At 46.6% G+C, this 11,293-nt stretch overlaps 2 protein-coding genes across 2 annotated transcripts in view; one reads left to right on the top strand and one right to left on the bottom strand.

Moving 5' to 3' along the window:
• Positions 1-3,543, top strand: part of ATP5S (ATP synthase, H+ transporting, mitochondrial Fo complex, subunit s (factor B)) — a gene marked incomplete at its 5' end in the record, with an annotated part of 3,958 nt that extends 415 nt beyond the window's left edge. The window contains 3 exons of the mRNA XM_010074267.1: positions 1,471-1,679; positions 2,538-2,709; positions 3,358-3,543. Coding sequence (XP_010072569.1) covers positions 1,471-1,679; positions 2,538-2,709; positions 3,358-3,472 — 496 coding nt within the window. The remainder of the gene's footprint in view (positions 1-1,470; positions 1,680-2,537; positions 2,710-3,357) is intronic.
• Positions 3,544-4,952: 1,409 nt separating this feature from the next.
• CDKL1 (cyclin-dependent kinase-like 1 (CDC2-related kinase)) overlaps positions 4,953-11,293 on the bottom strand; it is a gene marked incomplete at its 5' end in the record, with an annotated part of 11,224 nt that continues 4,883 nt past the window's right edge. Inside the window, 6 exons of the mRNA XM_010074266.1 lie at positions 4,953-5,060; positions 5,982-6,137; positions 6,754-6,810; positions 7,345-7,427; positions 10,141-10,341; positions 11,068-11,158. Coding sequence (XP_010072568.1) covers positions 4,953-5,060; positions 5,982-6,137; positions 6,754-6,810; positions 7,345-7,427; positions 10,141-10,341; positions 11,068-11,158 — 696 coding nt within the window. The remainder of the gene's footprint in view (positions 5,061-5,981; positions 6,138-6,753; positions 6,811-7,344; positions 7,428-10,140; positions 10,342-11,067; positions 11,159-11,293) is intronic.

The raw sequence follows: 11,293 nt of genomic DNA, 5'->3' as shown, positions 1-11,293 counted from the left end.
TGGTTCTGGGTCCCCACTCATGCTCCAGGTGTTCTCCTTCCAGGTCACCACTCTCTCAGAGTCATCTCAGTCTCTCGAACACTGGGGCTCTTATCTCTGTTCCAGGATTGTGGTTTCGGGACTCTTCCTGTTCCAGGATCATTGGCTGGGAACAGGCTGAGCCTTGGTCATAGGGTGGTGAGCAGTGTCACTGTGTGTCACTCATTTGTGTATATTACTATCATTATTATAATTTCCAATGTTATTTTAGTTATTAAATTGTTCTTATCTCAACCCATTAGTCTCTTTTTCCCTTCACCCCATTAATCCTCTCCCCATCTCGAGAAGCGGGGAGGGTGAGCGGTTGTTGTGGTGTTTGGCTGCCAGCCAGGGTAAAGCTACAACAGGTCAATTAACGGGTCCCACGTATCCACCGCGTGGTTTATGAAGCAGAGAGAATTAAGTGCCAGGACTGGAGAAGGCATTTCCATGATCAGATTGCATGTGTCTGCTTGGCAGGGATTGTTCCTTACCTGCTTCCGGTTACAAAGCTGGGCATTCCCAGAGGAAGGTGTGTGCTTCGTTCCCCTCCCTGGGGTGACCAAGGCAAGCTGGCGATGCGGGTTTTCTCCCTCAATGCTGGTCTTCCTTTGCCCCCTGACTACATTTAAACCAGCAGCAGCACCACGCTCCCATTACTTATTCGGAAAAGCGTCTAACCAAGCCATCGTTTACAATGTGATTCACCCACACCAAGGTTTCACATTTTCTTTCAGAAGGATAAAGCCTTTCTCTGTGAAACTCTCTCTGCCCACAAGTTTTGCCGGTAGCTCATAGTTTTGCCGTGTGTCTTCTAGCTCTGTGGAAAGGGTTGCATGGTGCAGCAGATTGCCGTAACAGGGCGGGAAGCTCAACCAGGTAGGATTTTCTTCCAGGTCTCTGCTTCTGTCTTCAGCATTCCTCACCAGACTAAGAAAGATCCTTTTCCTGAACGGACCCAAGTTTTTAAACTAATTGCTGAAGTGCGTCTTTTTAAAACATTGTAATTTTAGAAGAAAAAAGGCTTCAGGAATGACATACATGTGACAGGCAGTTAAAGGTTTTTATATAAGCAAAATATGTTTGGGAGAAAAATTTGGAATTTTTGTAAAGCTTTATTCTGTGTAGAGAAAGGCATTTTTAATCTCTCCTTACAGAGATGGAAGGAAACAATCAGAAGGGTTAAGTCAAGTTGCATTTGTATTCCTTCTTTTTTTTTTTACCAAAAGCATCTGCCGTTTAAGACAGGTTAAAAACTCAACTTCATGCCAGACTAAGAACCAGCATGATCCAAATAATTATACTAAACCATTTCTAGTAAATTATATTCTTTACTTTTCTGACACCTTATCATGCACATAACCAAATGTTTGTTGTGCAGCAGTATTCTTGTCATGACAAGAAATCTGCCACCTTATAGAAACCATGTGGACGCTCTTTCTGTCTTGGCAGAGTGGACTACGAACGTATACAAGCCGTTGGCCCCGACAGGGCAGCTTCAGAGTGGCTCCTGCGATGTGGGGCACTGGTGCGGTATCAAGGCTCTCAGAAGTGGCAGCAGGACTACAACGGGCTCCCCACGGGGCCCTTGGGGAAGTACAAGATAGAAGCGATTAACGCCACCGAGTCCTGCATCATGTACAGAGGGTTTGACTATTTGGGTAATGTAGACACAGCGTGCAAAGACTACACTGAATGGTCTTTGTTCTTCCAGTTGCATCAAAATAGGAATAACCAGGTCACTTCCTTGTTCCTTACCAAGATGTAGAGAAACCTGCTGAAATATTTTCTTTTTCTTTCTTTTTTTCCTTAAAATGACTTTACAGATATTCAGTAATTCCTAAGATGTTGCTGGAGGTGTGGTGTGAAGCAGAAAGAGATGGGAAGGTCGTCAGCCCTTACCTGAAGTGACAGTAGCACTAAGGAAGTGCGACAGAGATTTGCTATTTTGTTGAGTTCATTGTTTTAAGGAGTTGGCAGCAAAAAGCACTACTTTAAATAGTCCTGTCCTTCTGAACCAAGTGATGTTTTTGGTGTCTGTGAAGTCATACTACTACTTGTTCTCCAGGCATTTACGATGTCTTCAAAGACCAAAAAAAACCCCAAGCTCCCAGTTTCTTACAAAACAAGAGATTAAAACAGTGTTTCAGGTCTCGGTTAAATAACAAAAACCAAAGGAAGGAACAGAACATTTTATTTTTTCATTGGCAGGAGACCTTGAATTTCCTGCATTGGTATGTTCCTAAGTCAGAGTCATTGTTTATCACCCAAACTTGTAGAGTTTTTTGTTACTTGCCCATGTCAAAGCTCTTAGAATCTTACCAAAGGCTACAAACCCCGGGTTTTTCATGTATTTGAAGTCCTGCAAAGGGACTTTGGAGATGATTGTGTGTTACAGCCCCACTCTATAAAGGAGCATGTTGCTGGGTGGTTTGGGAGGCAGTTACTAAATGGAGAACTTAACAGCAGTACAGGTTGTTCTGGTGTTCTGAAGCAAAGACTCATTTTTGTCTTCCCAGATGGTCTTGAACACGTTACAGAAATCAAGCTGCAGAAGTGTATCTACATCCAGGACCAGTGTCTGCAGAGGCTCAGCGAGACAAAGACTCTCCAGAAGAGTCTCCTCCAGCTGAAGATCATTTCCTGTGGGAACGTCACAGATAAAGGCATCATTGCGCTTCACAAGCTGACGTACGTGCGCTGCTGAGCTCTGCTTGCTCCCCGGCTGCTCCCACCCCGCGCTTTTGGGATTATGTTGACTGGAAGAGCTGAGGAGCTCAAACCATCTTCCTACACCTCACACTACTTCCTATCACTGTGTTATCTCGTGCTCGCTGTAGCCCGAGAGGTCTCGGGGCAGAGCTGTGTTTTCTAGTGCCCAGGCACGGGAAGCAGGGCGGGCTGGGTGCTGTGCACCTCTGGAGCACAGCTGTAGGTGCTTTATTTGCCTTAAAGTAACTCCAAACGGTTCAATATTACATGGAGTTAACAGACAGCCACAAATGTGGTGACTTGGATTCCATCCCACAGAAGGTTTCTATATCACTCCATTATTTACATAAAAATAGCTTTTACTAAATTGCTCCTGCAATTATTAAATACTATTTAATATAAGGGAGCCTCGTGATGTGGGGGGTCCAGGATCTCTTTTTAAGCTGTGTAGAAGGACTGAACTTAGGATGAGTTAAAACTTTAATTACTCACTTCAGGAAAACACTTCCATTAGAACCAGTAACCTTTAAAAATACTCCAAATAACTATGGTGGTATAATCCTTTGTCTAATTTCTGTGTCAACAGGCAAATAGTAGTTGCTGACTTTTCTTTTTAAATATTTATAGGAACCTTGAATATTTGTATCTGAGTGACCTTCCTGGAATAAGACAGAAAGAAACTACTGTTCACATGCTGCAGCAGGCACTGCCAAACCTAGAGCTGGAGCTGGATTTAGAATAAACACAACTGCACGTAATTAATCGAGATGTATTTGATTTAATAGTATTTATTTCAACAAATTATGCAATTAAGTTTTATTAAGCTTCAACTATATGGTGAATCAACAACAGAGGAGGTAAGCTGCTGTGTACGGTCACTTTTTTTCCTGTTTTTATAGGAAACTATTAATACATCAATTAGAAAATTTCAAATATTTGATTGCTAGGAAACTCTTGTGCAAAATAAGAGTGGGAAGAAGGTGGGTGCTGTGAAACAGCCACACTGTACGCTTTTACTGTGTGTTGTTGGTGCTGTGGGAATGGGAGCTGTTCACTCTCCGAGAATCTTGCCCCGTCAGGGAGCTGAGTGCCTGGCTCTCGACCGCTGACAGCGAGCAGGGGCGCCGCGCTGCCTTGCACAGGGACGGGGTTGGATGGCTGAATATCCACACAGGAAATACTGGGACACCAAAGCTTTCTGAGCGTAACCAAAACTACCTCCGGACGCAGCGTACAAGATGAAAATGGATATGATATGAAATAAAAGGTGGTCAGGCACCTTCTGTGAGGATATGGCATCTATCCCACTGGAATTGCTTTTACTGTTGTTGAACTCTGAACAGTACTGGGAAAAAACCCCGTTTTTTCTCTAGGTTTTAAGTAGAAAGAGGATGTTCTTTGCCCAATACTAAAACTTGATACAGATCATTCTAGTACATATGTTCAGGCAGAATTCCTGCCTGTGTCTGGCCACTGTTAGAAATTTATTAATGAATTAGTTTTGATAAAAAAAATTCCTGTAACACTACAGGCAAGTGACTTTACTATTGACAGAAGCAGCAAATAAAACCAACCTCAGTGCAAGGAAGAAAGGCAGGAGAAACTCTGTAAAGACTAAAGAAACAACAGGTTTTGTTGTTTGTATGTTCTCCCGGTAACAGAGCCTGCTGAGCCTCACATTAAGTCCTTTTAAGCACTTTTAATGCTTGGTGATCTATGAATGCAGGATGTACGACAGACAGGATCGTTATAGCAGTGCTATTGCAGCAGGTTTGTAACTGACTGCACAAGCTGGGCAGTCTCTCACCGGGCTTCTGCCTGCACCAGTAAGACATTCAGAGCTCCTTGCAGGATCTGTCCCTTAGCCCCAGCCTAACGCGCTATTATGGTGTTGCCACAGCGGGCCTCGGATTTATTTGGCAAGGTTGCAGTTCTTCTGCCGAGTCTGAGATACAGGTGACAGAGAGGCAAGAGTTTTAAATCCACACTGTAAACACCGGGCTGCGGTAATCCTGAACCAGTATACAATCACAAATTAAAGCAAAACAAACCTATCTGTGCAGCACTTTCCTTCCATTAGTGACCCAGAGCACATTACTTTACAAACCACTTCTGCAGATGTCATAACATGTATTCATTTTGTTTTCCACCACGTATCCTCCTTTTATAAATTCAAAATGACTTAACTTTGAACAATAACTAGTTCTTCATCTGCCATCCAGTTAGATGTTAGGGAAATGGTAGTTTGATTTCTTTGTTTTGCAGCAGTACTTCTTGGTGTCCAAAGCCGGCAGAATGTTACTGCTGGTCAGCTGAGGCAGGTGCTGTAACTAAAGGAGAAGTTACAGAGTGTGTTATTTGTGCAAAATGAGAATAAAGCATGTGTTTCATTTTTCAAAAAGCTATAAAACTATTCATGCTGTCACCCTGTACTTCTCAAACTAAGAGTCATGAGTCTGGTGTTCTACAACTGGACTGTGACCAGAATAGCTCATTAAAGGTCTTTCTTCCACTCATCCAAGGCAAGAAAAATCTTACTGCTATAGCCAATGTCACAGAAATGGAAGAGGCGAGTTGGTTGGATCCAGGAATTTATGTGCTGTAGCAGTTCTCCATCCTACACTTCCAACTTCCCGCATGTTCCCGGTTATAGCTCTCCTGGGGAACGTGGCTCACCGGAAGAGAGAACTGCTGGATGACTCTCATCGTGAGGCTGATGTGGAGACTTGGGCTGGAGTCCGGAAAGACCGCAATGGCTGGGAGACATTTCCAGTTGCAGAAACACCCAGCGCACTGTGTAACGTCTGGAACCGAGCGAGGGATCACATCCCACCAGCAGTTACACATGGAACTGGGCATTTTTGCCATCTCCATAATTTGGGATTCAAAAGCACCAAAAAGATCCCAGAGAACTCCAAATTAAACCAGCCACATGAGCCCATCCCGTTTGTTCAGCTCTCCTGCTACGCTTTGTCGGGAATGCACATTCCTGGACAAACCTGATCTCTCGCATGGCTGTGCTGCTGATCCTCAGCGACTCAGCAGAGCTGTGCTGCAGAATTCAGTCTGTGCTGAGTTACTCCTTAGCCAGGAGGTTTGTTTTCTCGTTGGGCTAAAATTAAGATCGGTCCAATGCAGGAGCTCTCTCTCACCATCAACTGCCAGCACGAGCACACCTCCTGTGAGGCAAACTGAAACCCAGTCCCCTCTTTAGGCACTGAACGTTAAATACTTATACACAAAAATGTTACCCCTGCCACGTGCTTCCGAGGCAGCCTGGCTGGTTTCCGAGCCGTTTTTTCATGTTCTTTCCCCAGATCTGCTGCCTCCCTGATGCTGTCAAAATACGGATGCTGCAGCAGCTGCTCACACGTCTGCCTCGCTGCAGGGTCCATATGAAGGCAACCCTTAGAAAAGATAAAGGATCACACAAAACATGCGCTAAACAGCTCTGCACAATTCCAGCTCCTCACCACAGCCAAAAAGTATTCACACAGATACGTGTTCATCTTTTTTTAATGGATTCTCAGAGCCTGGCTTTCCAGAGCCAGCACAAGTTTGCAAAGCAGCTAATACTGACCAACTGCCCCAAGGCAATACCACAAACTGTGGCTAGAGGGGCGGTTACAATTGTGTGGTGTAGCGAACCATCAAGCCTCCAAAACCAGTGAAGCCCGTAACTTTCATTTGAACCGGGACAACTTTCTTAAACGGGGAAATCCACTACAGCACTAGCTGTGTTGTTCCAGTGTTGAGCAGCAGATAACTAGCCACAGCTGCACCTTTTTAACGTGTCCGCCCCACAATTTCCATTCACTGCATCTTAATAAGAGAATAAAGACAAGTGGATTAGAGAGGAGTGGGTTAAAAGTCCTCTCCAAATCCCCTCCAGCTCTATTTTTCAATGAATCTCTGATAATTCAGTAGCCAACTCTCAAAACCATTTGCCAGCTGGGTAAGCAAGACAGACTGCATTCGCTCAGTCTCAGCGCAGAGCTCCTCTGCTACCTGTCGTACTCTTACCTTCATGAGAGCTAAAGCGGAGTGGGAAATATTAGGGAATTTCATTTCTAACGGCTCCTGGAGGGGAAAAAAAAAAAACCCAAACAGTGAGTGTACTCATATTAGCAAGCTTTTAATTCATCAGGGAGCAGCCTTCCACATCAACATGACCTGTACGTCACAAAACTCATCTGTCACTTCACGCGCATGGAGGGGAGCTGCCTGGCACTGCTGGGGACGGGAAGACTGGCTGCACCGCCACCAGAAGTGGGGAGAAGCAGCAGAGATGATGAGTTTGATGCTTTTACACAGGGTATCGGTTTAAAATGTTCATGGAGGGGTTCAGCCACCTCCAAATAATATCCTAGTGTACACTGGTAAAGTAGAGTGCAAAGTTTTTGGATTTTGGAAAAAATTCTGTGAAGCAAAGGAGTAGTCAAGCTGAGTAAGCGAGGCTTTTCCAGCTGTGCTTCCAAAGCAGATGGCACTTCTACTCTGGATGAAGGGAAGCAGGAACATTTCTCTGGCCAAACACCATGTTTCCTTAGCGCTGCAGACAGATTCCTGGTTAGTGCGAGGCTTAGGAGAAGCATGTCTGAAGGGAGCTCTTACCATGCTCTCTGGGTCTGGAATTCTCACCCCGCTGAAGAACTGGTTGGTGCTGAACACTTGCTGGTGCCTGGGAATAAGATCCCCTTTGACCGAGAAAAAAAGAAACAAAGTTGGATTAGTGTGCTGTTTTTACAGTTCCCGCGTAGAACACGCTTATCCTCTAACGAGGCTGAAAACATCCCAGAGAACATCTAAAGAGATGGAGTACCATGAAGTGAGCTGACAAAATGTTTTTTTGTGAAAACTAATGTCCACCGTGGACCACCAGTGATCCCACAGCTGTGTGACCACACTGATGAAAGGCCAGGCCACACAGCTCCAGCTGCCCGCAGTCACAACTGCCCAAGGCCTCACGCTGGAAATAGCTCCAAGAAATTCAGCTGGGGGGAGCAGTTTTGGAGCAGGAGCACTCAGCTGCTGTGCACCTTCCAGGCTCTGAGTTTCTGTGCTGTGCAGCAGAGCCTGTGGCCTCTACAGCTGGTGGCCCTGAAAAATACACATTTCTGTACATCTCCCCATGCCAAATGCCGAGATCCTATCACTGCGTTGTTTGGGTAACTGCAAATTTGGATTTCCACCAGCAAAAATACCCCTCGTCTGCTCTGTGCCAGCACCCGTACCTCCACTGTGCGCTGGTGGAACTCGAGATCCGTGTGTCAGTGAGCGAGGGAATGTGTCTCAGCATCATAGCTAGAGGGTGCTGCGCAAACACCTACCAGGATCTGAACCTCCAGCCGTGCCACAGCACCCTCAGCCAGGGATCCCTCCCGAAGCGTTAAGCAAGATCAGATCAGCAGCTAGCTCCCCTGCTCCCATCAGAGTGAGGGACCGGCCCTGGGCTCTGCTGAGTGACTGGCAGGAGCCACTGTTTGTTTTGGAGGCGGCCACAGGGCAGCATGGGCAGGCTCTGTTGGTGTGCCCTGTCGGAGTCTCCACACTAATTTCAGCATTTTCAAAGGAAAAGGGTTCCCAAGAGGCAGCCTGTCTGCATAAACAGTCGGGTCTTTTCTGACTGCTGGAAGGGGACAGGTTAACCACAAGGGTTCCAGCTTCGATAGAATTTAGCTCATGTGGGGTGAAATTCTTTTTGCACCCTCTTGAGGATGTTGCATAGAAAAGAGCTGAAATGCAGCACCAACAGGAACATGTTGTAGCTTTTCCCCAGTGCAGCTTCATGGCCCTTTTCTGAAGCTTAGAGCAGCTCAGAGCAAGCAAAATGTTAAAATCAAATCCATAACAAAAGAGCCAGTACAATATCCAAATCACCGTAATTACAGGTCTTTGACCGAGGAGCTTTTCTCTGTCAGTACCGCCTCAGTTCAGCACCTGCATCGAAAGGGAATTCCTTCTGGCTGAAACCCTATCATTAAAAATAAATTATAACTCACTTAATGCTGGCATAAATGTATTCTGGAGGATGAAACAATCGATGCTTAACTATTTTTCTAGCTAAGGAGCTCATATGTTTGAAGCCATTAGTCACTGTTGTAGTTTTATAAACTGCTCAGTAAAAATTACACTTCTCAGTTCATTCCATTTAAAGTGGGGGGTTGTTCCTTTCCACCTGAGAAATCAGATGTTACACACCAAGAGCAAATAGAATCGATGAGACTGGATTAATTCAAGTGTTACATGGATAATGGCTCTTTTATTTAACCTCTGTTCCAAATCCAGAGTGGCTCCTAAAGGTGGATAAAGACAAACAGGTGGAACAGTCAAACTTTGGTGTTCACGCTCTGTTTCCCACGCACACAGCCATCAACAGGCAGCGGCAACGTTTAGGAGACCTCCAAAGCCATGATCAACTAAATCCAACTATTCGTCATCTAGAAGCAGGGACTGCTTTGCCTGGTACCAAACCCTGAAAAATACCTGTATCCTTCAAACCTTTAAGCAAAACATTCCCGGTCCTTTCTGATACAGGCATCTCATTTTCCTGTCTGTGTGGTGGTCCTTTCTGATACAGGCATCTCATTTTCCTGTCTGTGTGGTGGCAGGTGAAGATGTGGAAAGCACAGCAGCAGGGACAGGTGGCTCTGTGCCTCCTGCGGGGCTGGCCCTGTGCTCCCCACACCCTGGTTGTCACCGAGCCAAAGGACCAGAAGGGCCATCCGCGGGTCACCTAACACAGCCCACATCTTTCTAAAACTGCCCAGCACCAGACCCAGCTTCCTAGGGGCCGCCACTGCTAACCAGTGCGGAAGGATGGCTTCAGGAAATGATCCTGCTTCCACAGCCCTGTCCCTCGTCAGCCTTTTAGCCGCAGCCTGGCACTGCTGGCTCACACACGCTGAAACCAGTTCTAACCCCACAGATCTTTTTCTGAAGAACAGTCATCACCCACGTGGATGCCAATCTCAATTTTCCCAAATGCTGCCAGCACCTGCAGCAGCATCTGTTACTCATCAAATCATCGAATCATAGAATCACAGAACGGTTTGGGTTGGAAGAGACCTTCAAGATCATTTAGTTCCAACCCCCTCCCAGCCCCCCCCCCTGCCTTGGGCGGGGACCCCTCCCACTAGCCCAGGTTGCCCAAAGCCTCATCCAGCCTGGCCTACTCCAGCTACACAATCTCCTAATGAGATGTGTAAGTCATGCCAGAACACCCATCTCCCTTGTAAGGACAGCAACACCCCAAATAACCCAGCACCTCCTAAAGGGAGGATCCACTGAGCAAATTCACCTCCTGGCTAATCCCGATTCCCACCTCAGAGGAAAGTTCTGGGCAAGCCCTAGTCCTGCCAAAGGCATCGGCAAGTCCCGGGCTCTGACCGGCGCAGAGGAGACACTTACCCAGGGTTCTCCGGATGAGGTACAGCTGGTCCACGTCGGACTTGCCAGGCCAGAGGGGAACCCCAGAGAGCAGCTCTGCAAAGACACAGCCTATTGCCCACACGTCCACGGGAGGGCCGTACTGCGTGTCTCCCACAAGTAACTCCGGAGAGCGGTACCACCTGGTAGCCACGTAGTCTGTGTAGTAATCGCTCGGACCAGCTAGGTTGGGGTCAGGAAGAAGAGAAACAAACAGGAATAGGGGATCAGAATGATGCAGACAAGCCACCATCAGTTGTTACACGTGTTGGGGCACCTCCTGGGCAGGCAATAGCTACAGGAAGAGGATGAGTCACTGGCCACTCGCAGAACCCAACTGTGGAAACACTTAAGATTTGGCAAAACTCAAGACCGTATTTTTCTCGAAATGAAAATATGCAGAGCTCCACAGCAGGGCCCTGCACCAGTCAGTGGTCAGTTCTCAAAGCCCACGTGATTTGTCTGAAAAAGAGCTAAAAAAAAAGTCAGATGGGGGGGGTTTATTACAACGGAAAATGTGAAGCCATTGTTTGCAGAGACAGCGCCTTCTGCCAGAGGGAACCCTCCTGCCAGGGAGCTCCAGCTGTGTCTCCAGCATTGCATAAGCCACGCTGGGCAGCTCACAACGCCCAAAGCTGACTGCCATCTGCCTGCGCCAGCGGAGTTTGTTGTTTAGAGGCACTTGGCATCACGGTGTCTGGGCTAGCTCCCTTTAAGCTGGTTTGGGGATCTCTACCCAGCGTTTAGCAGAGCTGCTCTGTGAAAACACACCAGCTTTTATACAGGATGATTTACACATGCATCAGACAAAGACAAGTGAGTCTGCGCTGGTGTTTGAAAGCCTGATCCTACGCTTCATTTGAGCTTCCACATGTTAACAATCCATGTCAGCAGCAAGTGGGCACTCACTCAGTAGGCGAGCAAATCCAAAATCACAAAGTTTGACGACCGAGTGCTTTGTTATCAGGATGTTTTCTGGCTTTACATCGCGGTGGATGCACTGGGCACAGAAAAAACAAGGTTAGAATCACGTACTCAACCTGGCCCTCAGATAAAGAACCTCCTAATCCAGCCACGCACCCCTTGCGCATTGCGCCACGAACATTAACCAGGCAATCATTACTGATGTAAGGGA

This window comes from Pterocles gutturalis, unplaced genomic scaffold (assembly GCF_000699245.1).
Source record: "Pterocles gutturalis isolate BGI_N339 unplaced genomic scaffold, ASM69924v1 scaffold13842, whole genome shotgun sequence".
In the NCBI taxonomy this organism is placed as follows: Eukaryota; Metazoa; Chordata; class Aves; order Pterocliformes; family Pteroclidae; genus Pterocles; species Pterocles gutturalis.
The sequence above is the reverse complement of the archived record's forward strand: the minus strand, read 5'-3'. Positions and strand labels throughout refer to the sequence as shown.